Source organism: Phaenicophaeus curvirostris, chromosome 12 (assembly GCF_032191515.1).
Source record: "Phaenicophaeus curvirostris isolate KB17595 chromosome 12, BPBGC_Pcur_1.0, whole genome shotgun sequence".
Lineage (NCBI taxonomy): Eukaryota > Metazoa > Chordata > Aves > Cuculiformes > Cuculidae > Phaenicophaeus > Phaenicophaeus curvirostris.
Genome location: NC_091403.1, coordinates 21,997,698 through 22,025,493, shown reverse-complemented (window position 1 = coordinate 22,025,493; position 27,796 = coordinate 21,997,698). Strand labels below are relative to the sequence as shown.

Below are 27,796 nucleotides of genomic sequence, written 5' to 3'. Positions count from 1 at the left end.
AAAAGCTATCGCTGCACTTTTTGAGGCTTCTCCATACTGTTTTAAAACATAATGCCAATGTTATGTTTGGGCTTAATTACACTACGTCAGGTACAAAAATCCAGCACTTCTGCATTTGCTTATTTGCACAAAAATGTCAAATCTGACATTTCTTTATGACTTTAGTAATGTTACAAGAAAGCCATAAATACTTATGGTTTTAAAAATCCCAGGAAACATCAGCTGGAAGTAAAACTGAAGCAGGACATGAACACTACGTGATGTTCCCAAGCCTGACGTTTCAGCGCTGCTCTTGTCGCAGCACTGAATGAATTAGAGCAAGCTTGATAAAGGAAACACAGAATAAACTCCAGAATTAATTCATTACAGTGAAACTTGGATAACGCTTCCTGCACTCCGGCAACTAAAATCCCCAGACCATTCCACGCTGTTGCATAAACATCAGTTTCTGGTGTAGCCACACTCTGAACGAATTCTCCCCTTTATCCCCTCCACCTACTGGGTCCAATTTCTTCCTCATGAGCACTTCGAAGTAGTGTTTCTGATGCAGCAGCTCGAATACGTAGGTCATTTCGTTGTATCTGCCAATCCCAGTGAGAAGACGAACCTGTGGGATTAACAGCGTGAGTAGAAGCAGAAACCCCTTCTCTCTGAGCAGTCAGGGGCCAGATCAAGCACCCACTTTTAGCTTCTAGGGACAGGCCAGACAAGGTCAGTCAACCAGAAAGAACTGCCCTCCGCTCCATCACCCACCTCCTCCACACACTGCTCACAGGATTATTTCCCAATGCACACATGGAAACCTTCACACAGCTACTGGATGAACACTTAAAGCATCAAAGACACATACCACGAGCCCAAACTCTTCGTTAGGTGCTAAATATTCATCAGTGAAGAGCCGTGCTGCTTGAAGGACTCTAGTGATTCCTTCCATGTGGCAAGTCAGACTGAAGCAGTTATGGGCCACAATCAGCAGTTCTGTAACTGAAAAACAGAAGAACTCGGGTTTTGCAGCTAACAAGCTGTGGAAGTTGGTTATTAAGCCTCTCTCCAAAGGTGACACCATCTCTGCAGAGGAAACAATCCTTCTCATTCCAAGCAGCAGAACTGGCTTAGAAAGTGGGGCCAGTTCTGGTTCTGCCCTACGCAGTTTAAGAAGTTTCTGTAACAGAATCTGCGGCAAAGTCAGGGGGGTTGGATCATCTGCTAAAACGTTGTTTTATTCTGCACAAAAAACTTCCAACCTCCCCCAAATCCGGCTGACAAGCGTGTAACGATAGCTCAGCACCCGGTGTCACCAGGCAGCTCTTTTGCATCTGGGTCTGAAAAATCCTCCATGAATTCCATACGCTAACAGATGAGTTAGAACAGAACAACTCAGCATATTCCATTTTCCATGGAAGGCCTGGCCTTATCTAAAGCAGCGGTGACACGATGAGCCCCAGACCTCGCTCTTGGCACATGCAAAGCACTCGGCGCTGCACGAGCTGGTCACAACATGCTTAAAAATGCAGATTTTGGAAACTTTATTTTTGACAGTCAATGTCATAACCCAGTATAATAGATTTCAAAACAAAGCGGCTATACCTTCCCCTGTAAAACAGTGCTCTGGTGGGGACTCGAGTCAAGGCGACCAAGAGTCCTCCAGCACTATTTGGTAATTCCCAACACTGTTTCCACAGTCTTTTCCTCAGTTTTAGTTGACCATACAAGAAAACACTCGCCCCCACACCCCCATGTTACTTAACCAGACAAAATAAAGCACAAACTAAGATTGGACACCAGGGTGAATGTGTTACGGACAAAGATTGTACAAACAAGGTGCTTTTAATTATTTATTTTCTCACGAAGGGTTTCCAAATTCCCAGTGCTGGATTCTAACAGAACTGTTTTGACATGCACTTGAGCCGTGCTTTCACTTCTGCAGAACGCCTGCTAGAAGATGCTCCTTCCTCACCACTCTGGATAAAAGAACTTTGGAAGTTCTGCCCATGTTAACACTCCTTACGCAGCTTGCACTACAATCTTGTCTTCTCTCGTGCTCCTCAGAGAGGAGCTGCCCGTAAGGAATTGTTTTTGAAACAGTCTAAATAAATAATTGGAAGGTTTCGCTTTGCCACTGCTGGTTAGGGTGGCAAAATGGCACCAAAGTGCCTCAGCTGTGCTTTATAAACTCAGTGACAACAATACACAGAGCTGCAAAGTGGGAAATGGACTTCAGTAGCAAAAGATCTAGGAATGTCATTTAAGAAATAGATAAAGAAAGCCATTTCTAATTGTAGTTATCATGACGAAAACCACAATCCCCTCCTTGTGCAGCAGACTAAGGTAACCCACTGACTGCATTTACCAGCTGGTGGCACAACACAATCTCCATTTTGTTTGGGAAGCAAACCGACCCGGCAGTTCAGCAGCTCACGCGTGTCCTGTACGGATGCTCGGATACATTCCCTTAATACCAAAGCTGACACGAGTAACAGCTGCTTCTGCCAGCTTTGCTTTCAATCTGCGATGTGATTTTAAACCAAGTCATGCTGTGCCCGGTACCGCCCTGGTTCCATCGAGTATCAGTTGCCATTTACTTACTGCATGACAGTTCCCCACGTGGTACGGAGGAAATTTTATCCAGTAACTTCATGCCAACCAGTGTATGGTCCTGGCACAGCTTTGCCAGCTGCAGGAATGCCTCGCTCTCAGCTGCAGGGTTCCAAACGTGTTTCTGTCCTACATCCAGACAGAGAGAGAGTTACGTACTCTGAAGTACTGTTGTTCAGGAGAGATTAGCTATGGTAACAGAAAAAAAACCACCAAAACAGCCCAGTTAATATAACTTCATCCAGCCTGGCCTAACACTGGGAACTGCAGTTCTAGAGACTTCTGATCTTACTGCTTAAGTTTAAGAACCAGATACTGCTTCTTTGCCAGCTGAATGAACAACTCCACTGCTACTGCATGGTTTCCCAAACCCAGCAGGCTGCAGCTCCCCTTCCTCACACAGCACGACTCCAACCCAGCCCTCGCAGTAGCTCTGATCAACACTCCTCCATCAGCCAGTTCAACTCATAAACTCTACTGAAAACTCCTCTTCTCTGGGTTTGTTTTCTGCTGGGTTAGCAAGTTGGCTCTTCCAAAGGAGATGCACCAAATCATTGGAGCTAATGAGTACAAGGGGAGCAGCGAGAGTGAGGGGGAGCAGGGCAGAAAGAATAGGAGCAGAGGAGAGCACACATGGGCTCAGGAATCTCCATCCAATGGCTCATTGTTCCTCATGGAACTTTGTTGTTAATGTAGTGGCGAAGTAAAAGTTACTCAAATAGAAAAGCCTCCCAGATTCCACAAAAAAGGAAACCTTTTCCCAAAGAAATGAACACGAGTTTTTCCAAGTCAGACAATGTGGGGCCACAAAGATCACAACTAAAACCCAAACCACCCCTTTCTTAAAAAACATTACATTTATATCCATAAAAAGAATAAAACCTTCAACACTGCAGCTCTGGACACGAAAATAACCAAAGCCAGACATCTGTATAAAACCTTACACAAGGTTTACAGACATTTTACAAGAGCTGCCCAAAAGTTACTGGCAATAAATAGCACTCAGATATCTCGAGAGCAAGGACTGTTTTCCTGGTCCACAAATATTGCACTTACAGACCAAAAGTGCTAAAATACCAGAGGGAGCCTCTTTATTACCTTTCCCTTCAGAAGATGCCAGTAATTCCTGCATGATTTCTTCGGCCACCAGCTCCGCCACGGTTTCAGGCTGCAGACCTTGCGTGGTGATGAACACCTGAGCGGTCCTGCACCTGGCTGGCTGGCGGGACGACAGAATGGCTCGAAGCACTTTTTCAGGGTCGTGGGCTGACATTTCGCTGTAGGAGCAGTTCAGTTCCTAAGAGAGACACCTCCACTTAGAAGATTCTACACAGGAAAAAGTCCAGTCAGGAACACACACTGACCTGTGGACATTGTCTTAACAACAAGGTGGTGCAAGAGATGGGTGCTGGAGAAGCAGACAAAACTCAGATTCAAAACCACAGACATAACCTGTCCTTGTATCATTTAACAGCGCCTTCACCTGGACATCTTCAGCATCAATGTTCTCTAGATCAAGATGGCATGTAAGGACTTTGTATTTGAATACTCACAGAGTTGTTGCCATGGTCAGAGAGGCTTTCCTGAACCAAATATATGAGGACAGGCTGGGAGAGTTGGGGTTGTTCAGCCTGGAGAAGGCCTGCAAACTTCCTCTAAGCTAAAACTTCTACGGCAGCTGCTATCTGTCTTCCCTGGGCTGGTTACAAAGGCATTCCACAACAAAGGCCTAAAGCACAGCGCTCGATGAATAACGTGTGCTTCAAAGATTATAAAAAAGGCACATCAAAGAGACCCGGGCTGAAATCTGGGTTAATGGAGGCAGAGGCGGAGGCCTGGGGAGCCTGGGAGTTGAGTTCTTTTCAACGCTTCACACCTAGGAAGCATCTGGCCATTTCCCCACACGAAGGCCTGGCAATGGCACCCTGTGCAGCTTGTTTCAGGCACCTGGTGCCCTTCACCACTCGCCATCCTTTTCTCCACAAACACCCACAGCACAGCTTGATACAAAACTCTTCAATAACATCACTAGACACCTACCTGAGAAAGTTCATACAAACAGAGAACCTGTCTGCAGTAGTTTCGTCCATGGACACATTCATCTATGAGAGCCTTCAGACTGGTCACAACCTGATCATCGGGAGATGGAGCCACAAGGTGTGTCCAGTCTTCTAGGCTTGAGGCTGGGAACAAAAATACCATCAACACCTTTCTCATACAGACAGAAAACACCAGTAAGACTCATGCTTGGAGCAGGGCTCCAGCAATCTGTAGCCAATACATAATTCTTTCTGTCTTTGAAAACCAAACTCTTGATACCTATGATTTTATATATTTTTTGTCTTAAGTTTTAGGATACAAAAGATATTCACAGAACACAAATGAGCTCGAATATCCACAATAATGTCTCAGATATAAAATTCCTGAGCATAAGGGGTCAGTAGTCTTCATGACAGCTTAGGTTCTTCTATTCTCTCCTCTTTCTATTAAGCTCTATACATGCTAGGATTAGACAGTAATGTTCCAGCTGACAGCTTTCCCATTCAGGCTCTGTAAATATGTACAGAGTCCTTTTATAGAAACTTTATCAGCCTTAGCCTTGCAATTAATAAGAAACACTAAGCCTCTATAAAGCACAAGGAATTCAGAGAAATATATTATTTAAAGCATTTACATGTTTTGGCTCCAAAAATACACTCAAGATTTAATAGACTGTGTACTTCAAAAGCAGGGACACAGATGAAGCTCGGGGCTACTTTACTGGAATAGTTGTGAACTATAAAAAACAAGCAATTCAGAGACTATAGACACTGCAAACAGAACTCCCTGCCTAAAGCACAGACAAGCAACATACATCACAAGGCCTCAAATTCCTTTCACCAGGGGATTTATGAACCAGAGAGCTGACCCGCTGCCATGAAGGCCTTATTTCCTGAAATTAAGGCTAAAAAAAAAGGAAAAACCAGCAGAACCCCAGCAATGGTGCCACCCAGTCAGCGTCACTCACCACTTGGGGCTCTGCTTTGCTGTGAGGCACTGCCTTCAGAGGTCTTCTCCTTCGCTACAAGAAGAGTCTGAATATCCGTGTGCAGCCTTTCTAGGTTGGTCTCCCCCGATGCCAGAGCTCGGCAGTGCAACACCAGCGAAACATCTCGGTGGTAGAAGTGGAAATACTGGCAAACACGGCTGGCTTCATGCACGCTTCCCTCATCAAGAAGGCAGCCAATCAGACACTTGAGCGATTCCTCCTCCTCATCAGTCAAGGTCTGCTGAGACTCCTTCAATGCAAGACCCTCCAGTTTTAAGCACTTTGGTGTGTTTAGAGCAGGTAGCTTGGAAAAAGAGAACTCCTTAGCTAAGTTATCAAAGGTGAGATCCCTGTTCGCTGCAACGTGGGAGGGAAAGCTCAACTTGCTGCCCCCTCCATCTGTGGAGAGCGTTCGCTGTGCAATGCGACAAATCCAGATCTGCTTCTCTATTTCTTCTAATTCATGCAGTGCCACCGAGTCATCCTTGGCGAGCCAGTGACCGGCTAGGGTAAGCAACAAATGCCTCTCCATGATGCTGCTTATCTTCTCATGAGCTAAAGATTCAAATACTGCATTTGCCTGATTTAAAAAAAAATCAGATGCAGCTTTGCTGGAGATTGAGTTTTTCACAAAGTTGTCATTACACTTTTTCCAGAATTCAGTCCTTGTCTGGTCTTGATGCCACTGTCCGATGTCTCTCAACCGACGGAGATCTCGTAGAACCTGCAAAATTCACAGAGGTTTTAAACAACTGCCTTTCCAAGAAAGAAAAAAATAACACTGGATGGCCAGAATACTGAAAAACTGAATTTAGATCGTGTCCCAGTATGCAACAAATCCATCTATTTCCCTCACCACACAAAACAGACCATATAGCAAGTAAAAACAGCCAAAGAATAAGGAAAGATACTCAGCTCCACACTGATAGTGAACATGTTTGGGGTACGTGCATCTAAAATAAAAAGTGATTTGAAGGAACATTTGTGTCTCAGAAGGGCTGAGAAGCAACGTTTTCAATGCTGTGAGTAGCAGGAGTATGAGGAGGTGGATATCCTCAGTTAACTACACTGTACCTCTTGGATAACTACGTTGTCCATGGGTAGTTCAGCCAGTGCTGCTACCTCCCGAGCCTGAGAGAACATTCCTTTCTCCTGTAGCTGCTCCAGAATCGACTTGCACTCATTCCGAAACATCTCCATATCGTAACTAGTTAGGATGGAGCGATTAATTGATATGGAGGAATCCTGTAGGGTCTCACTGAGTGCACAGAGTTTCTTCACGTAGGGGCCTGTTACAAGAGTACAAACAATTAAAGGCAGCAGGAGCTAAAACCTAAGGCAATTCTGCTTATTTCAGCATGCAACTCTACCAGAGCAGCAGCACAGCTTTTAGATGGGACCGAAAATAAGGTCTCAATCCATAACTAAAATGCTTTTGCAGATAATCTGTGCACCCCTCATCAACACTTGCATGCAATCATTCTCCCAGACACACACGCAGTTCCATTTGCACCACTGTGATTCACCATAAGGACCAGGTCTGGCTATAGAAATGCTTATACAAAAATACAACAGTATGAATACACTTAAAGTAAACATTTTCAGTCCCTCCAGAAACATTGGATGTGGTCATTAGACTAAAGCAGCAATATTTACCATTGAGCAGAAGATTATCTGCAGCAGCAAACAGCTGTAAGAGCTTTCCTAATTCGTACTCCGTCCTACATTGCTGCATCATCAACTCAAGCAGAAACAACGCTTGGGATTCCAGCCACTGCACAGGTAATTCTGATGCTGTTGGTTCCTCCGCAGTTTTCAGCTGTGTAGATAAACATTTTTAAGTGTTAGAGGGCTTAGAAAAACTGCAGATTTTGAACTGTCAAAACCCATTTTTCTATCAACTGTCAGCAACAAAAAGAATCCACTGAACACTACTGCTTCACAAATAAGCTCCTAGGTCATCCTAAACACCCCCTTTCTCACATATAACATCAGATGTTGATCACATTCTAATAGGAGAAGACCCAAGCAAAGACACTGAGAAAATTAGTTTCCTTACTTTTGTGAGACTTTCCTGAAATTTGTCCAGTTTGGTTTTAGCTTCGCTATATTTTTTAGAGCTCATACATAGCTGATACATCTCCAGTACGAACAGTAAAGGTGAATCCTTTAAGACACAAGAACAATTTAGAATTGTTTACAGAAGTACCTCAGTAACTGTAGAGTTTGCCTTTCTAAGTACCAGAACAATAAAATTCTCATTTATCAATATTGCATGCAAGGCTGAAGCACAATCTGTGAATCTGCAATACTTCAAAGAACTTCCATTCAAAGATTTTCTTACTCAACTGGGATTTTCAGTGTATCACACCCAGGGCAACAAACAGCAAGACAAGGGGGGAATCTATATGTCACCTGCTCTTCAGAATGAGTTCAAGCATACAACTAAAAAGACATCGCCTTACCTTTAAGAAGAGCTGGAAGCCATTTAGAAGAGTTTTACTTTTTTGCTTTCTTAAGAAGATCTTCCAGATGATTGACAGGTCATGGATGTCCCACTCGTGACTTTCTGCTGTGCCGTGAACATGGTTCATTGCTTCAGCTCTGGTGGCATCATCCACAGAAGTAAGGATCCACACACAGAGACAATGAACGATGTTTGCATCCTGGCAAATAATGAAAACGATGGTTTTATAATAACCAGAGACAACCGCCACCTCGGTATACATGCCACTTGGAGAAATGTGTCGTTCTAGTCACAATTACCACAAAACAAGAGAAAATAACTTGATGAACGCAACCTACACACCCAGCCTTTAATATAACTGTGCACTTTTTCAGTACTTACTCCTCTAAAAGGTAAATACTCCCTTTAATACTCACTGGGAAACAAGCTGCTAGAACACTCAGAATGGGAGCATCCTCTCTCAGTCCTTCAGTCAGAAGGAAATGTGAAGGGCTGGCCTTCGCCTGACACTGAAGGAGAATCTGAAAGAGTCCATCCGTGGTTTTGCTCTCCAGCACCTCAGCAGGGCTGTCTGCAGGACTCCCCGCGCCAGGACACAAAAGTGGTAACTTCTCCAGGGCCAACATCAAGTGATCTTGTAAAACAGGAGCGAATTCTTGAAGGATAGGAATGACCTAGGAAAACAGAACCAAAAGTATCTACACAGACTGAGATCCAAACGGAACCGGGGAGGCAGAAGGACTGAAGCATTGTAGATGCAGAAAAGGCAAGTAAAACGTTCCTCAAATCCAATCTTTTAGTACATTTTTGGAGACCTAGGGTGGAAGAAGTGTTCTGTATGTGTTAATTATTCCAATATAATATTGAAGCTCCTTGTTTCGCATGCAGCTAAAATGCCTCCTAGAGACACTTTGGTCACAGCTGTCCCTTGGCACATCATGAAAAGGGCCTAATTAGCTGCTGTTCTGTAATCACCTATTTTTCTTTTCAAGACAACAAGAAGATCCAAGTTAAAATCCAGGTCTGCTAAGTAACATCTTACCTGGAATTTTCCAGTTAGCTTCCTCACATTACTTTTCCCAAACTGCTTCCAATTTTTATATATTGGTAACACTTTATTAATTTTTAAATTACATTCAAAACAGAAAATGGAAGATTTGGATTCTCAAAAGCCTAAGCGTCTTTACACAAAAATGGATGTAAGTTGTGAAAGGAAAGATAAGTGGCTTTATTAAAACTAACATTGATCATAGGGTCATTCTCCAGTAGGAAAACCCACACTAACTAAATGATTTTAAATTAAACTTACAAACAGTATGAGTATCATAATCAGAGGATATCGAGCATCGTGAGACAACTCCCTGGAAACTGATAAGGCTTCAACTTTACGTTCTCCCCTCAATGTGATATTCTCATTTAAAAAAAAATCTATTTTTCCCTTCCCTTTTTCTTTTTTTTTTTTCTGACCACCACAGACCAAGAACTCTCACGACAAACTCCGTCCTCATTGACAGCCACACAGGGACAGCTCACCTCATCCGGCCGGTAGCTGTGCAGCTGGGCTTGGGTGAGGAACTGCAGCCAGTCGTTGCACTTAGCACATTCCTTTAGGTAAGACGTGCTCCGTCTGATATTATGGAGCTTACAGAACTGCATTACCAAAGACCACTGTCTTCTAGAGTCACTGGACGTCCTGCGTGGAATTTCAAGAGCTTCAGCTGACATAAACTGCTATTTACACCAGATGTTAAAGTATGGCCTGACACCCACTGCTTGCAAACAGCAATGCCAGCACTTCCATTGCCTTCACTATGGATTAGGGCACATTCCACTGCGGGAGCTTTGGTGCTCTGTGTGCACTTGCTCACGCTTGCCAGTACCCATCTACTGCCTCTGCTATTTGAAACACCACGACCATATTCTACATTCAAATACCATTGTTCAGTTTACTGCAACAGAACACACAGAGGTCCTTAATACTATCTGCATACACTAATGGTAAAATTCAGTGCTCAATCTCAATTTGCGGGCATAATCCTTTAAATCAGGTTTTACTCACTTCTGAAATCCTTGACGCTCGACTGTATCCCAAAAGGCTTCCTCTAAGGAGAGAAGAACTGCTGCTGCTGCTGCTTTTTCACCATCAGCCAACTTTGTTAACTTTTCAACTGTTTAAAAGAACACATTACTATTTCTGAGATGCTATTTGGGATGAGAGAAAGGGTGATATTTTCAAAAGTGCCAGTAGTTTCCTAGCTGGGACTAAAGACATCTATGGATCTATAGCTAGAATCCAACTTTATGAAGTTATTCCTAGGATAAATCTAATTTCCTTCCAGCTTTGAATATCTGATTTCACTACAGCTGTAAGACAGATTTCAAGCACAAAAGAGAAGAGAGCTTTGCTAACACCTCTTTGTTTAATTCTCTAGTTATACTATTACAACATCAGGCTGAACCTTAATGTAATAAATACTACCCTGAGCCTTAGGCAGCTGTGTGACAGTGTCTATTCAACACTCCTGCAGTTCTGGCTGCATGTCCTAGTACAGTTTTCCTACATTATTTGACATGCCAGGTTAAACCCACACCTTTAAAATCAGTGAGAAGCAGGAATAAATGAAGGGCAAAACCCTTAGCTCTTCAAATGACACGGTGCTTCTATTGCATTCCTGAGAAGTTAGGCACCATCTTTCAGTCCACCTTTGCTTCTCTGCCCAATAAACACGTGGTACCCTACTTTAAAGCAAACAGAAGACACCCTTACCCAAAGATTCTCTTATTTGATTGTGCTGAGATTCTTCATTTCTAGCTCTATAACTGAAAATTACATTTGCAACTTTAATATCGACCCTGAGTTTGAGGCTGTCAAGACCAAGCAACTCTAGAAAACAGACGCAGGCTGCTGTGACCGCCGGCACGCTGAAGAAAGACAGGGCCAAAATATAGGCTTGATTTCCTGCTTGCTGAATCCTGAAACAGAAACAAGACAGGTGACTTGAACAACTTCTCAAACACGAATATTCTCCACCTACCTACAAGCTTTACCAAACTCAAGAGAATTATTAGCAGGAAAGACATTCACAGACTCAAAGTTTCATGTTTGTAAAGAAATTCAAGTGTCAAAATAAAGCCTTGCACACGATAAGAGCGGAGTCTGTGATTTCGTAAGCTTTAACAAAAACTAAAGCAAATGCATTTGATATTACAATGAATAAAAATGCCTGCCAGCAGTTTTAGTGCAAATGGTCCCACTGCAGAGTTTACAATCCAAGCACCACAGCTCCAAGAACCTGAAACTCATCAGTGGATCACAGTAAGCGAACAGGTATCCTGAGCGTTTCTACAGTGCCTAGTTCGTCTGTTATCCAAGATGCTTCCAGTAGAGCAAGTGAAAAAGTCATGCACACTTGGCCGTCTTTCAAAGTATTTGGTACTTCAGTTTACATTAAGAAGCATTTTCCTTTTTGCCCAGATCCTATCTGTTTACACAAAAGAAACTGAGTTGTATAGAAGTGATGAAAAGAAACAAATAGTGACTAATACACAACAAGACATTCTAGAAAGAAACAGTGATGGCCATGAAGATGATCAAGGGCTGGAGCATCTCTGCTATGAGGACAGGCTGAGAGAGTTGGGGTTGTTCATCCTAGAGAAGAGAAGGCTGCGGAGAGACCTCAGAGCAGCTTCCAGTGCTGAAAGGGGCTCCAGGAAAGCTGGGGAAGGACTTTTTACAAAGGCATGGACTGACAAGACGTAGGGGAACAGCTTTAAATTGCAGAGGTGCAGATTTAGACTGGGCATATGGAGGAAATTCTTTACAATGAAGGTGGGGCAGCACTGGCCCAGGTTGCCCAGGGAAGTTGTGGCTGCCCCATCCCTGGAGGTGTCCAAGGCCAGGTTGGATGGGCCTTGAGCCTCCTGACCCAGTGGGAGGTGTCCCTGCCCATGGCAGGGAGTGGAACTGTATGGGCTTTGAGGTCATTTCCAACCCAAATCATTCTATGATTCTATAAATTTAATATATTGAAGCCAGACGTGTATTTTGACTGTATCCTTTTGAACACGAATGTGAAGCCTCAGCAAGAAAACTGAATTCCTTCAGTCCTCACTATGTTATTTGTCTTATCAACTTAACTAAATAAGTGTCCTTCTTGGGAAATGTTAAAGAAATGGGGCATCTTTTTTTTCTACAAAGTGATCCAGAGGCTCAGGTCCCTAGAGAAATGACCACCTCTGTGTGACATGGAACAGTTTTCATGCCTTGTTTTCACCGAGCAGCCTTCACTTAGGTAATCTAAAATAAATCTCACCTTCTTTTAGGTGATCATTTATTTCTATCCTACTTGATGTGGGACTGAACAGACTGCTCAGACATCTAAAATTTCCTGTGATGCAATGAACACCGCTTGATTGTTTTTGGAAGGGTTAATGTCGCTCCATGTGACAGATTATCACCTCGGCAGAACAATTCCGCTGTCATTTTCGAGACTTACAGCTGTTTGGGAGATTTGCTCTTTACTAACTGCTGGACCAAGAATGTTCCAAAAGCAAACGATGGACGTCCGTGGTGCAAGTAGTACAAAAAATCCAGCCGTTCCATTACAGCGTATTTGTTCACCAGTTCAGGGGATGAAAAATGAGGAAAGTCACTCGATGCATCTACAAAGAACATAACCATTGTTATGACCTGAAAAACAGTTGAATTAAACATAGAAAATGGCTCTCAGCTACAAAACATGAGATGACAATCAAATACCTCTCCTCTTGTTCCAATTCAAAGCTCAGCATAGCCAAACTCCACCAAAACTTCCAATTCTCATTGTCAAATCCAAACTCTAGATAACTTCTTAGGCCTTTGACTTGCTTTAAAAATAAAATATGGCTCTTCTGTCTCATAATACATTTAGAAAAACTTCTGTGAAGAGCTTAATGGAAAAGGGCAACCCTAGCATTTCCTTTCAAAACAGATTTTAGTAAATTACAACGGGTTTTTTTTTGTAAAAGAAATGGCCACTTGAACCAGTTCAAATGCCAAATGCTTCTTCTGGATGGTATTTTATCCCAGGTGCTCAGGCTAAAAAAAGCACATAAAATTTGCAAGTAATGTACCTGATGCAGCAAGAGTGTTTGTTGACTGCCAGCCAAATAATTTAGTGGGGTCGAAGGGCACTAATGACTGAAAGACAAGAAACAAAATATGCTGAGACAGCTTGTGATTTGCACATGAGACCAGAGCACAGAATATTTTAGGGAGCAGACAATCAGGAGTCGCCTGTGCTGCCACCAAGCAGGGATGGATCTCCTCTCAGTTTTCTTGTAAATGTACACATCTATCTGCTCCGTAGGATCAGAATGCAAACAAGTGCAAGGGAAGGCTTACACTTTGGTCTAAGGCAACAGGGAAAGAACATGCTGAAGTATTTTGCTGAACTGTGATCTTAGCAAAGTTAACACTGTCCTTTATAATTAATAATTCCGAGCATTTCCTCCAAATATGCATCTATCTTGTACCACAGATCTGAAGTAAAAGGCATTTGCCCAGAAACGTGGCATGACATCCCATAAGACACACCCTTTAACTCTAAATGGCTATTTATCTCAATTAAAACCATTTTAGCTGTGGCAACATCAAAGAAACTGCCACTGTCACTTCTCTGACACTGCAGGGCTTGACATTCTGCACTGCAGGCGCCTTCACGTACCAGGGAGGTGGGGGAAGCCAGACTCACTATGTTTAGGTACCACCATAAACAACTGTTCCAAAGGAAGCTATAAACTTCAGCTCCAAATTAACGACTCCAACACACAGTCCCCACCCTCCTGGCTCTGGCTGAAAACAAGCTTCTCTTAGTTTCCTGTGGTTTTGCCCAAAAGCACAGTCGAGAAGCACTTTGTGTACCTGAATGAGATGGTAAAGAGAGATGTCCGGTGGCAAAATTCCATGAGAAGAACAGGGAGGAAAGAGAGCAGCTTTGAGTTTGGGGTAAGGAGTCAATGCCATTTTTAAGAGCTGTGGATCAACTTTCTTTACAGGTTTGTCCGTATCTTCATTCTGAAGAACCTACATTGCGAGGAAGCACAATTATTTCATTGGGCAGAAGAAAACGCACTTAATATAACAACAAAGCAATCTTTCAATGCTCCAAACAAACTACCTCATGGATGTGACACATGGTGACAAACCAGAAAGTATCATTTCTTCTTGGAAAATCCTTCTAAGTTACATTAGATGCATCCGCAATAGTACCCAATGATTTAGGTTACTGTGCTATGAACCAAAAAGCTCTCTGTGTTAATAAATTCTTTTCAAACGTGTGGTTCACCAAGCATTTTTCTTATAAAAGTACAATCGCTTATGATGTGCTTTTTGATTTCTATAGCACAATGCCACTGGTTTTGACATCTGCTCAGATTTTCAGCCTTTATAAAGAAATATATGGACGGTGAATAATGCCTGGCAGAAACACAGCCCAGAAACGTGCGCAAATGCTGTGTACTCCCCTTTGAGTTTTCAACACCATTGAGAACTTCTCCAAAAGCTGATCAACAATTTGCTGCACACAGTACCTGATCGATACCCCCAGGTGCATACATGGTAGTAGCGAGTGCCAATAGCGTCCGTCCTTCCAAGAGCATGCTACTCACGCTGGCTTGGTTACTGGGAATCAGGATCTGAGCATTTGCTAGGCTAGCCTGAAAAATCATCTTTGGATCTTAAAAGAAGAGAAGTGAGACTCAGTTTCACGCGAAAAGAATATTAAATTATTACATCATGCGTTAAAATTGTTCTACAACTATGAGAAAAGTTTAGTTTTCTACTTTTCCACAGTTAATAGTGACTTTCTCTCAGTACACTTATAAATACAGTTAAGCTGTTTGAAATTTTACCAAGCTTTCCTGGATTTCAAACCACAGTTTGACCTGCACAGATTAATTAGGGCCACAAGAACCTGAGGAAGCTTTAATTTTAATAGTATATGTATTTTCTTACGAATCCTCCTTCTGTTCAATCTGTTAGGAACAGAATCAAATTGGAGGCAACGCACACAAACTAATTCTGACCTATCTACAACCTCCAAAACCTGTATGTACAGTTTAAGCAGGAATTATAATCCACATTTTAGAACTGCAGAACTGATGTACATCTAAATGATTTGCCATGGTCAAAATAGAAGTTGTCAGCGAAGCAGAAAATTAACCCCAGCTGTGCCAAATGGCCCCAGAGCACCTCTTGCACGAGGCCAGCCTCCTACCTCGTGGATTACTGGCAACCCCTCGGCACTGCACAAGAAACTCAAACCAGGGATGTGCCTCATGCAGTTCCTTGTTATCCAAAATCGGGCAATTTGAAGGCGTTAAACTGGAAAAAGGAAAGCGGCGGCACAGTGAAAACACAGCATTCGTAACCCCGATTCACAAATGCCGCTCTGCATAGTCTATAAATACTTTATGCAAGCTAAAACTGATTACACAAACAAAAGAACAATAAAAAAAAAGAGATCTGCTGGCTTTTCTGTGGTCCTCTTTTACCCTCTTAATAATTACAGTTACACTGGAGCTACAGCTAAGAAATTTTAATTGCTAAGTATTCATTAATTGAATGTCTTCACAGAGTTTCAATACCTAATATTTCTTTCTCCTTCAAATCCCAACTAATCGTAATTTAGCTGGAAAGCAGAGATTTCTTTCTTTGAGAATGTCTCAAAAATGACTCATACTTGTGCTCAAGTGAGAGGTTCTGAAGAACAAGTTGTTTCAGCTCATTTAAGATTGCATTGCTTATGAAGTTCTAACAATTACAACTATCATTCTTCCTTTTGATGACCGACATACAAATTAATCTGACAAGATAACCCGAATAAAGCCTCAAAACACAGCACGAAACCTACCACACTGCCCCGTGGTTTTCATTGACTGACACTGCTGTGACTCCAGCAGGTTTTCACCCCAAACAGCAAGGGCCAAGGAAAACTCTTAGTGCCAGCTGCTGAAACCATGTCTCACTATTTAAACATGAGTGTGACTTGAGGGACAAAAAGCATTCATACCTGTAATAGTCCAAGTAAGTGTAGAGCAGATACTGCAAATTATGTTCTAAACAGTGAAGGACAAAACGAGCGTGGAAGTCCAAGCCAGCGGGAGTGCTGTATTTTGGAACAGGGTGAGGATTTTGCAGCACTCCCCCAAGGTAAGACAGCCTCTGGAGCAGAAGCTCAAAATCTTCCAGCTCAGAACAGACAAAGATTCCATTTCTGTCACAAAAGAAAAAAAGCATACGTATTGATCAGACAGCTACTGCTCCAAGAAGCTCTGAAGGGTGACTTCAGTTCAAACTCACACAGCAGACCTTTCCTTCCAGGGGGGTGCTTCACTGCTCAGGCAAACACAACATGCCCAAATACATTTGGTAGTGCTCAAACAGTATCGTGGTTACTACAGCTCACTGCAGAGATTGAGGCAAGAGCAGTGAAATGCTGTGGTATAGAATTTTCTGCCTTGCATTAAAATGGCCACTAGGAATACAATCGTTATGAAAGGTCGAAGGGCTGACAGAGGATTTCTGCTGCTCTCTTGCTTCATACTGTTTTCAGATAACAGGAAGCGCAAGCTCAAGACTAACATTAAATTTATTAATGGATCTGTGCCATTTAAAAAATAGGCACTAAATACAGTCTAAAAACTAATCAGTATGAAGGATTTATCAACATGTGTTCCTATAACTCTGATTTTGGATAGAAAGTATAAAGCACAAAGGGCACATACCTAGCCAGCTTGTTTAAGATATCATTTCTCATATAGCTACTACACAACGTGTTCCGGTCAATAATGTCTGGAGTGAGGGGGGGCCAGGTAGCTTCTCCACACAATGTCTGGTTGGGCTCACACTCTTCAATCCATGCACAAATGTTAGGCCAGTCGTGCTGGGCCGTCAGGTGCATCCAAAGAACCGCAGGATTACATGTCTTGAGTTCTGTGTTATGAAAAGGCAAACTGATGAAGCCAGCACTACGTAGGGAAACGCTGTGACATTTCTTTCTACATATATGTGTTCTTAATGAGCGGCTGCAAATGTGATGCTGAGATTAAGCATAATTGGTACAGCTTGTAAGAGCTTTTATGTTGGAAAAGCTACCTATAACACTGTAGTGCAATAAGCTTTACTGAACATAGCAGAGTATGACACAACAACTGGCCACGCGCTAGACAATTCCCTTTCAACTGTTTCCAAGTTTTACCGTACAGAAAAAACACAGATCCCTGTCAGAACACGTTGTTTACCCATTTTCACTGACAAACAGCCAGTGACCTGCTGTGGTAGCACACTGCTTTAGTCATATCGACAACTCTCCTACACAATCACAATACACCACATCAAAGACAGATTTTTACTTCACAATTTAAGCCCTGAGTACCAGAACACTTGCCTTGGCGTGGTCTTTTGGGAAGAAGAATCATCTCCTGCGTAAGCTCATCCCACCCCTGAGCCCAGTCTAACATCACCCGGACTCTCCGATTGTGAGCCCGATGTCTATCACAGTTCAACAAGGAGTCCAGAATGGCCATCTGTCTGGAAAGGTCTTCTTCTTTCCTCCAGGTCTTGAAACTGCAATGAAGTGCTGCATCAGGGCATTGTCCAGTACCCTTTTAAAAACACTCCACAATCTCACAAACAGAAGATGATGAAAGGGGCAACAAATTCTGCTGGCCCGTTTCCAGGAGTTGTGCAAGTGGCAGAAGGACTTTCTTCAGCTCAAAGTTCGAGCGCGTGTGTGAGAGCCGTGGGCAGAGAATTAACTCATTTTTTTCAACTGTGACACCGCAGATGGTAAGTATGGTGACACTATTTAACCATCAAATCATTTTTATAGGTTATTTAGTTTGCTGTACAATAGATATCGTATATCAAAACCAGATCATTCTATCTGCACGTTTCATTTGATTAATAATGCTAATACTACAATTTGTTATTAAAAGCACTTCTTTTTAGGGTGCTAATGGCATGAACAGAAGGCCCCTGGTCACACTGAAGATAGCACATCGTGACTTAGTCTGGAAAGAACACGACAGCAATTGTTACATCAGTGAGAGAATAATCAGCTCCCACACTGACCCTTATTTCTGCAACAAAAAACAGCGTTAAATTAATGCAATTACAAAAAAGTGCATTTGTTAGTGCAGTAAATCACATGGAAGTTAGAAGACAGCATATTTTAAATTCTATTAATGTTATTAATTAAAAAGTAAAAGTGATAGCCCACATTACCTGGAAAGAGATTGAATATCTTTAATTTCTTGTGAGGATTCCGAGTAAAAGCTTTCAACCTGATGCACAAAGTCTATCATTTTCTTCTCTTTTTCAGAAAAATAATTTTCTTCTTGTAAAACTTTCACCTTTAATTCAAATTAAAGTATTACCTCCAATTGCCATTTTAACATCTACACTTTAGGAAAAAACGCTGGAAGCATTGAAGTCAATACAATTAAGTTTTATGAGGGCCAGGACTTCATACAGCGTGCAAAGCAGATGAGAACTAGATCTGAGCCAGAACAAAGATGTGATATTTCAGACATATTTCACTTTAACTTCAAATAACAAAGAACATTGATGTGTCAACAACGTGTTTCAGCATCTATACTGCAAGGATACAGGGAAAACACCTGTTTGTTCCCACTCTGCATGTGTGTTCAATACAATTTATTCAGCATAAATACACACCCAACTTCAGACCTGAGCCATGAGCTAGACAGAAAAGCCTTCTCTGCACTTACCAATAAATCACGGACGCGTCTATCAGCTGTGTAGAAACAGATTTTACGCAATTCCTCCTTCACATCAAAGCCCTAAGAAAAAGAAGATACTCACTGTATGTGAACTGGATACTCATCGTATGCAAACTTTAAAAACACGGCTGCACACGGACAGAATGAACGCAGCCCCCTTCCCGCCAAAGCACACGAACTTTTACAAGCTTGTGATCTTTGCTTCCCCAGTTACTGGAGTCTGGCTCCTCACAACTCTTTGCATTCATTTCTTTTGCTAGCCATAAAGAAGCTTGAAGAACCCAGCATGCTTGCTGAGCACCTCTCACCATATTTCTCAAAAGATCTGAGGCCTCTTTGGTATTGTCCTTGAGGAGACGGTCATAGACCAGATTCAAACCGGTCTGAATCAGTTCTTGGAGACTCTGAGCAGGGTGCTGATGCATTTGGAAGAAGGCCTGGGCCTCGGGCATTTTGTTGCTTAAGATGGCCTCGGCGATGACTTCCTACAAGGGGACAAAAATGGAACAAACTGATCTCATTAACCGTCAGTGTTACTACCATTATAATCCCTATATTGATTTTTCCCCCCAATAGTTCAACGACATTTCAATATTAATAATTTCCATAAAGATATTTAATAAGAACAGTAAAAAACAGTTATGCATTCTTACTTCTGGGGTCAGTTTTTTCCACACATGGCCTTCCTCTAAGGCAGGCAGGCTTTCATTAAGCCCACTCCCCGTGTGCATGGTGTTTGTCTGTAGTTGAGGGCATTTTCTCAGAAATTTTCTAAGTTTAATGATGTAATCGGTTAAAATATCTGCACTCTTCTGCAGGAACTCATCAGGTTCTGCGGAGAGCATCCAAGGCATCAGTTAAACAGAAACAAACAACACAGCATTCATAAAATCGCTTAGTTGGAAAAGACCTTTGAGATCATCAAGTCCAACTGTGTCTGTCCACTACTAAACCACATCCCTGAACACTTCATCTTTTAAACCCCTCCAGGGATGGTAAGACCACCACTGCCCTGGGCAGCCTCTGCCAGTGTCTGAGAACCCTTTCAGTGAAGAAATCTTTCCTAACGTCCAATCTGAACATGGCCCGGTGCAACCTGAGGCCCTTTCCTCTCATCCTGTCACCTAGCACTTGGGAGAGGAGACCAGCCCCCACCTCCTTTCAGGCAGTTGTAGACAGAGATAAGTTCTCCCCTCAGCCTCCTTTTCTCCAGGCTAAACAGCCCCAGGTCCCTCAGCCACCTCTCATAAGGCCTGTTCTCCAGCCCCTTCACCAGCTTTGTTGCCATCACTTCAACACTTTACAACTGTGCTCCCTGTTACTCTGTCCTTGCACCTTTTAGGCTGCGGTTCACGGAACAATGTTTCAGCAACAGCACAAGCAGTCCCACGCTGTCACATCCAGCCCCATCAGGTGCTGCTCCTTGCTTCTGCGCCACCCCACAGGTCATACCGGAATGTCTGACTGTATGACCACACAGTAAAATCAGACTGAGAAGTACTCCAGACAAAAAAATAACCCAGTAGGCTATTTTTTCAGCTGTATCAGTTTCTCAAACTAGTCTATTCTATTCCACAGCCATAAAAATACTTGTGCCAGAATATTTCAAGTGGTAGCACTGAGAAAAGAGCAAGCAGCCAAGGGCTAAACTCAACCAGTTCAATCATCAAGTATCCAGCAATAGCCTGAAAGTCCCACTCTGCATCCCAAAATGATCCCATGACAGCATCCTGTCTGACTTCATTGCCTGTCAGTCATTTGGGCTAACGCAGATACTTCATTCACATTAATTTCTCACATTTCCCCTTAAATAATGCCTTTCATTCATTTAACTAGCACATTTTTCTACCAATTATAGGCAAATTTAGGCTTTTAATTAAAAGAAATAAGCTGTTCTTACTCATTTAAACAACAACACACTCTATTACCACATGATTCAAATGGAGCAATCTTACCTGCTGTGTGCACAGAAATTTCTTCAAGTTGCTTGGAAAGGAAATTCAATGTGAGGTTCAGCAGCTGCTCGGAAAAGTGTTTACTCTGAGGCTCTGAATAATTTTCTCTGATTGCTGAGCAAAGCAGGTTTAGAGCCGGCCTCAGCTCTTCCAAATCTGCAAGATTTACATAAAAATTCAAACCACCTGCATTCTACCCTGTGACTGATCACATAAACTTAAAGCCATGCAGCTATGCTACAAAAAAAAAATCTTCAAAAATGAGCTAAAAAATGTATGTAACATGCTTTGCCTTCACATCAAAACACTCCTGATGCGTACGCCAACATCAGAACACAACAAAAAAACAACCCAAATTACGCACCATTTCTCTCCTATTTTCCCAAAGTACAGAAACTGCACTACAGCACCAACCAAACATACAAGAACACAAGCAACTCAATCTGCTTTTACAAACACAGCCATAAATAGAGAGGCAATGAAATCCAAACCTCTGCACAGTAGGAAGTGTTTGACTTACTTTTCAGGTACGCCTGGGAAATGCTCTCAGCAGACTGTTCTGGTCCTGAGCAGGGGGCAGGCAGAGTGAAGAGGCTTTCTTTGCTTTTTAAAAAGAAGTCTACCGTGTCCAGCTGATGATTTTCCAAACCTGCCTAGACAAATGTGCAGGCAGCAGTTCAGCATGTATTCTAGTTACACACACTAAACACTCACTGCTTGGTTTTGTATGTCCTATTCAGTGACAAAGTGCCCATGCAGAAAAGAATAATTTAACCTACGTGTGCAACACGTGCAGCCCGCAATAACGAGGTGCCCTGTTCAGTACCTGCCATGCTCCTTTGCAGAAACCCTGCCCTGCATCTTCAGACAGAAAATGTTAATTCAACAATTTATTAGGAGTTTGAATATAAAATAACTTCTGCAACAATCAGGACTTTCAATCAGCTTGAAGCAACTGAAAACTGCTGTCACCTGACCCCCCCATCTATCCCTTCCCATCTCACCCTTCTTATAAGCCCAACAAAACCTCACCAGATGTCTTCACCTAATCTCCCTCCTCCTGAACGGGGCTGAAACACAGGGTGACACGGACTGAATGAGGCTCTGGAGAAACAGCTGTGGAGCCCAACACTGCTGGAACAACTGTTTTAAACAAGGACCTCTGTCATCTTAAAGTAGAAGCAGAGCAGCAGTGAACTGCAGAGACACAAGGGGATTGGGCTTGTGGCCTGGTACATTGAAAATACTTTATCACCTATTGTTAAGGGGATACCAAGCAACATTTGGCAGCTTAAACTCTCCTCTGGGCTTTACGAGAGTGGCATGAGAAAAACAAAAGTCTACTTCCGAGGATTTATTTTAATAGTTTACATTTTTTAAGACAAAAACTGCTGTGGAAATTGGCAGAACGACTTTTGGCTTCAATTAAGAGGGGGGTTGAGCAATACTTAGTTTAAAAATATATTATTTTTAATGTGTGTTAACTGCATTGCTGTTTTTCTTCCTTTAGGTTACTCATTTGGTTTGTTCAGGTTCTCAAATCATAGAATAACAGAATGTTTTGAGTTGGAAGGGACCTTAAAGATCATCCAGTTCCAACACCCCTGCCATGGGCAGGGACACCTCCCCCTAGATCAGGCTGCTCAAGGCCTCTGGGATACATCTTGTCAGGTCCCATAGACTTAAAAATGTTCAGATTCCTCAGGTGGTCACGAACCTGATCCTCCCCTACAGTGAGAGGGGCTTTCGCCCCCTAGTCCTCATCTTGTTGTCCATTGACCCAAGAGGGTTGAGAAGTGCAGTTGTCAGTGAAGACTGAGGTAAAAAAGTTGCTAAGTACCTCAGCCTTCCCCTCATCTGTTGATACAAGGTCACCATTTTCATTCATCAGTGGGGGGATGCTCTCCTTAACTTCCTTTTCTGACTGACGTACCTGTAGAAGCCCCTCTTGTTGGTCTTCACTTCCCTTGCCAAGTTCAGCTCCAGCTGCGCCTTGGCCTTCCTGACCCCATCTCTAAACAACCGGGCAGCATCCCCATCGTCTTCCTAGGTTCTTGTCCCTGCTTGCCCTGCCTCTGCAGTTCCCTCTTGCTCTTCACTGTGACCAGCAGCTCTCAACTCAGCCATGCTGGTCTTTTCCCTTCCCTGCTTGATTTCCTACATTATTTATTTCTACGTTATTTATTTTCATTGTTTATTTAATAACCAAACCACTACTTTTTACCCCTAGGTCACCAGGGCACACTTTCAATTGTGTCTAACCCTTCCCCATTAATGTTGCTAAACTGCATTCATTGCTTTAAAGATGCAATTTTGTTACCTGGAAGACACAAAACCGATTTCTTTACCTCCAATGTGTGCATTGGAACTGAACACCGCTCCCATCCGTTGAGATGACAAACAGACTCTACAACTCCAGTGCTGCCGTGGATCATCAATCTATTCAGAAACTCTTCTTGAGTTAAACCAAACAGAACTAAGCAGAGACCACGCTCTAAAGATAAGAATCAAACCATAATTAAAAATACATAAGCAAGTTGATACACAGCATTGTTTCCATCTCCTGCCCCTCTTCCTCTTCTGGAGAAGAGGAGGCTGAGGGGAGACCTCATTGCTCTCTACAACTACCTGAAAGGAGGTTGTAGAGAGGAGGGTGCTGGCCTCTTCTCCCAAGTGACAGGGGACAGGACAAGAGGGAATGGCCTCAAGCTCCGCCAGGGGAGGTTTAGGCTGGACATTAGGAAAAAAATTTTCACAGAAAGGGTCATTGGGCACTGGAACAGGCTGTCCAGAGAGGGCATTGAGTCACCTTCCCTGGAGATGTTTAAGGCACGGGTGGACGAGGTGCTAAGGGACATGGTTTAGTGTTTGATAGGAATGGTTGGACTCGATGATCCAGTGGGTCTCATCCAACCTGGTTATTCTGTGATTCTATGATTCTACGATTCTATGATTCCAAAACAGTGACGCTAAGCTGCCGTGACTCCGTTTGGATTTCACCTCGGCAAGGATGCTTTAGGAAACAGGAGGCAGCAGCCAGGCAGGAGCAGCGCCACCACAGCAATGAAAAGCTTTTCTCAGAAGCCCATATAGGAATAGTTAAATCAGCCCCTGACCTGTCAGCAGGAGACACAGCGGCTCCTCCCCGCTGCAATCCACAGGAACGCTGTTCTGGCCGCAGGGGTAACACGTCACATCTTGCGACTCGAAGTCCCAGAGAGCAAGGATCAGTCCTTTCTCTTTCGTTGATACCACAAACAGGGCTGTAGCTCCTGTGACCAATTTACATTCCAGTTTCACCACTTCTTGCGGTGCTTCTGCAGGGATTTGTTTCCACTGCTGCCTGGCACCCCTGAGGTTTGTACTGTTGCTTTGTACCGGGATGGAAGGAGCCCATGTAGCAGCCCATGGAGCAAAAGCCCCCATCTTCTCAGACTCTTCATAGATTTCAGGATTGTGGTCTTCAAGATTGGTAAAAAAATGATACCAAGGTAAATTCAAGTCATTCACCAAATCTGGAGAACCTGGTTGCCTTCTCCTTACGACATCACACAGCGAGGATAAATGTGCCTTCCAGGACCTGGGGCGAAAAAGGGAGTTAATCTATAACATCGGGTATTATACCAAGAACAACGCAGATAAACCAATTTTTAAAGTTTCCCCAGTCAAAATTGAGTGGAGGGACAAGATGAGTGGAACGTTTTTCAGCTGAAAGAGGGAAGATTGAGATGAGATCTTAGGGAGAAATGTTTTCCTGTGAGGGGTGGGGGAGGCCCTGTCCCAGGCTGCTCAGAGCAGTGGTGGCTGCCCCATCCCTGGAGGGGTTCAAGGCCAGGCTGGATGGGGCTTGGAGCCCCTGATCCAGTGGGAGGTGTCCCTGCCCATGGCAGGGGTGGGACTGGATGGGCTTTGAGGTCCCTTCCAACCTAAACTATTCCATGATTCTATGACATGATTCATTTTAAGTCCCCATTTCCACATGGAAATCCAGCATCTTGCATTTTAAGCTTAACACATACTGTTTATTTCTATTTAAATACTCTTGGCAGTCAAGCTGAATAATAGAGCTGCAATAGCTGAAAATGTCCATGAAGCTGAGCGTTTTTAGTAGAATTCCAGAATTAAGCATTTATTGCCTTTACATCAAGTTATAATTAATGTATTTTGTTAGTATTAATACCTCTCATACTAAGGGTTACAACATAGCTTAAATGTTTTACACACACACAAATAAGTTCTCATGCACTCATCTGTGCTAAATGCAACAAACTGTGAAGTCCCTGGAACACAAAAATCTGCCAATACAGGTTCACACTAAAGATTAACACCCTAACCAGGAACTACTGTTTGGAGCTGTTCAATGGCAGATGGAAAGTTGTCTTAGCTCATTTCTTAATATCATCTGAACATTCAAAAGATGAGAAAGAGCTGGTTTTACTCACCACAACTATAAAAATCAGTAGTTTATCAATCAGTGCTCTAAAGGAGGCAAAACCCAGCTGGTTTTAGAGCATTTTCTTGTTACATACCTGTCTGTGCGGAAAGGCAGCGACAAAAGCTCCATGCTGTAGTCAGAACTAGCAAGGTCATCCTCATCGAGCCCTTCGGGAGGCTTCACCAGAAGACTTTCAGGGTCTCTCTTACAGAACAGATGCTCAGGGAACTGTCTGTAAAGAAAGAAATATTAATTCCCACCTCACTTAGAGACAATTTAGGATTTTTTTTCCCCTTCATGTTTAGCTCCTCCAGGAATGAAATCTGAAGAAATGAGAGCTATCAGAGACACAGGCTTCTCTCAAGATTAGTAACTCTACAAAAAGGTACGTAGGCAAGCCAGCAAAACCTGACGCTACTTCCTTTTGAGGCAGACAACTCCTCTAAATTACAACCTAGCCCTGACTTATCAAGGAAAATCAGTAAAGCCATATTGGAACAGTTTAACAATCCCAAACTCTACAGGATTTCTAAAATGTGCTGCCAACCATTGCTAGCGTGGACAACACACGCCCGACCTTCCTAGGAAAAATATCAAGTCCAATACAGAGGTTTTGTATTTGTTGAAATGACAGAGCATAAAATGTTCTCTTCTCGCAAGCACCAAGCAATAAGATGAAAGGAAATGGCCTCAAGTTTGCCAGGGGAGTTTTTGATTGGAAAAATTTCTTCACCAAAAGAGTGGTGAAGCCCTGGCACAGGCTGCCCAGGGAGGTGGTGGAGTCTCCGTCCCTGGAGACGTTCAAAAAACATGTAGCAGGCATGTTGGGCTGGTGTTGATGGTTGGACCAGATAATCTTAGAGGTCTTTTCCAACTTTAACAATTCTGTGATTCTATTCTATGATTCTGACAGAAGCAAATATTAATGGGCAATCTTCAAAAAAATATTAAATTTCTGCTCCAGCATGGAGCCAGAACTCAAAGAAAAAGGCTGCCAGCATCTCAACTATTACAGGACCAAGGTTAGGCACTTTTCACTGTTAGATGGACTCACAACTTCCATTATAGAATCCTGCTGCAAACGTACCTGAAGTACCTGTTTAGATCGACAGAGAGGGCATAGTTGGAAGAAGTGGTGACCACCGCCACGCTGAGATCCTGCGCCACTTTAACTGCAGAGAGTAGTGACGTGGTGGCTGGACACTTGTCCTCATCCTGCGCATTCCCCTGGCAAAGCGCTATGCTGACCTTTGCCAGATTTGCACCATCAGAAGAGTCAAACACATCTTTAAATAGTGTCAAAGAAAACACCAGGCCTTGCATCACCCAACAAACCAGACATTGCAGAGAGGGGAAGAGGGTAGATTCCTGTTAACTTTGTGGTTCAAGCCAATCCCTGCCCAACAAAACATTTAGAGTTGTGAGTTTCACAGGAGTATCCTAAGCTGGGCTAGGATCAGAAGTGCACTGTGCCAGGTGCTGTACAAACACACAGCCGTCACACAAGAGTTAATTTATACTTATAAGTGAACTAGGAGAAATGTTTATCATCAGTTATATCAGCAGGAGGAAAAAGGAACCTGACTTAATTACATTTTTTTACATAAATATCAGAAAAAAAATTTGCCTCTTACAAACACATCCATATATTAAAACTACTAGAAACCATTACTCCAATGTCAAACAGATTTCCAGCGGCATGCAGAGGAATTGCAGTTGATCCACTACTGTGGCATTTTTTGCTACATTAACCAGCATTTCGCTACCCAACCCTTCATCGAAAGCATCCTCAAAACTGATGCTTGAATTTCTTTCAAGAAATTTGAAATTTCTTTCAAGAAATTCTTTCAAGAATTTCTTTCAAGAAATTTGAAATTTCACCGGTTGGACTCGGTGATCCGGTGGGTCTCTTCCAGCCTGGTTATTCTGTGATTCTGTGTGATTCTGTGAAATTTCTGCTTAACCCTGACAGAAAAGACACCCGACGTCATTCTTCCAGACTATTGGCACCAAGAGCGAGTCTCTTCTGCAAAGGATACAAATCCAGCCGGCACTGTCTAACAGGAACAGGATCCCCCTGCAGAAGTGCACATCTGTTACTCTTTCCAAAATCGGTGGAGGCAAATCAAGGGTAAAGCAGTCACATGTCTCTAGAGGCGAGGCTTTCCCAGGAAAGGTGAGATGCACAACAACACACTTATTGAGCAGCAGCCTGCATGTGTTGTTTCCAAAAGAGAGGATCCTCAGAGAGAAAACTGAAGACAGACCTGGAAATGTAAAGATATTTTAGGATTATAGCAATGTGGTACTTGTGATTTGTACAGATCTCTCAGGAAAACAGCTCGAATCTACTGCCTCTGCTACCATCTTAATAAAACCTGGGATTTGGGAGGGGGGTGCTTTGTTTTAAATCTCACTTTCTACGTTAGGAGAGAGTTTCCTACACCAGAACAGGCTTTTAAAGTGGGCAATACTATAAATAACACAAAAAAATCATCACAAAATGCTTCAGTCGGCACCAAAAATAAAAA

The 27,796-nt window shown here is 42.8% G+C and overlaps 1 protein-coding gene across 1 annotated transcript in view; it reads right to left on the bottom strand.

Annotated features, from left to right (window-relative positions):
- SPG11 (SPG11 vesicle trafficking associated, spatacsin) overlaps window positions 1–27,796 on the bottom strand; it is a 33,443-nt gene that overhangs the window by 3,363 nt on the left and 2,284 nt on the right. Inside the window, exons 3-35 of the mRNA XM_069866576.1 lie at window positions 27,305–27,532; window positions 26,353–26,551; window positions 25,360–25,497; window positions 23,947–24,410; window positions 23,179–23,324; window positions 21,351–21,483; window positions 20,831–20,986; window positions 19,529–19,707; window positions 19,184–19,360; window positions 18,864–18,935; window positions 18,358–18,485; window positions 17,519–17,697; window positions 16,857–17,064; window positions 16,142–16,345; window positions 15,347–15,453; window positions 14,661–14,806; window positions 13,993–14,154; window positions 13,203–13,269; window positions 12,587–12,752; window positions 10,858–11,063; window positions 10,150–10,258; window positions 9,624–9,783; window positions 8,507–8,764; window positions 8,089–8,289; window positions 7,683–7,790; window positions 7,280–7,442; window positions 6,698–6,912; window positions 5,603–6,347; window positions 4,636–4,778; window positions 3,694–3,892; window positions 2,587–2,724; window positions 851–984; window positions 500–607 (exon numbers count right to left, since the gene is read on the bottom strand). Of these exons, the coding sequence (XP_069722677.1) occupies window positions 500–607; window positions 851–984; window positions 2,587–2,724; window positions 3,694–3,892; window positions 4,636–4,778; window positions 5,603–6,347; window positions 6,698–6,912; window positions 7,280–7,442; window positions 7,683–7,790; window positions 8,089–8,289; window positions 8,507–8,764; window positions 9,624–9,783; window positions 10,150–10,258; window positions 10,858–11,063; window positions 12,587–12,752; window positions 13,203–13,269; window positions 13,993–14,154; window positions 14,661–14,806; window positions 15,347–15,453; window positions 16,142–16,345; window positions 16,857–17,064; window positions 17,519–17,697; window positions 18,358–18,485; window positions 18,864–18,935; window positions 19,184–19,360; window positions 19,529–19,707; window positions 20,831–20,986; window positions 21,351–21,483; window positions 23,179–23,324; window positions 23,947–24,410; window positions 25,360–25,497; window positions 26,353–26,551; window positions 27,305–27,532 (6,146 nt within the window). The remainder of the gene's footprint in view (window positions 1–499; window positions 608–850; window positions 985–2,586; window positions 2,725–3,693; window positions 3,893–4,635; window positions 4,779–5,602; window positions 6,348–6,697; window positions 6,913–7,279; window positions 7,443–7,682; window positions 7,791–8,088; window positions 8,290–8,506; window positions 8,765–9,623; window positions 9,784–10,149; window positions 10,259–10,857; window positions 11,064–12,586; window positions 12,753–13,202; window positions 13,270–13,992; window positions 14,155–14,660; window positions 14,807–15,346; window positions 15,454–16,141; window positions 16,346–16,856; window positions 17,065–17,518; window positions 17,698–18,357; window positions 18,486–18,863; window positions 18,936–19,183; window positions 19,361–19,528; window positions 19,708–20,830; window positions 20,987–21,350; window positions 21,484–23,178; window positions 23,325–23,946; window positions 24,411–25,359; window positions 25,498–26,352; window positions 26,552–27,304; window positions 27,533–27,796) is intronic.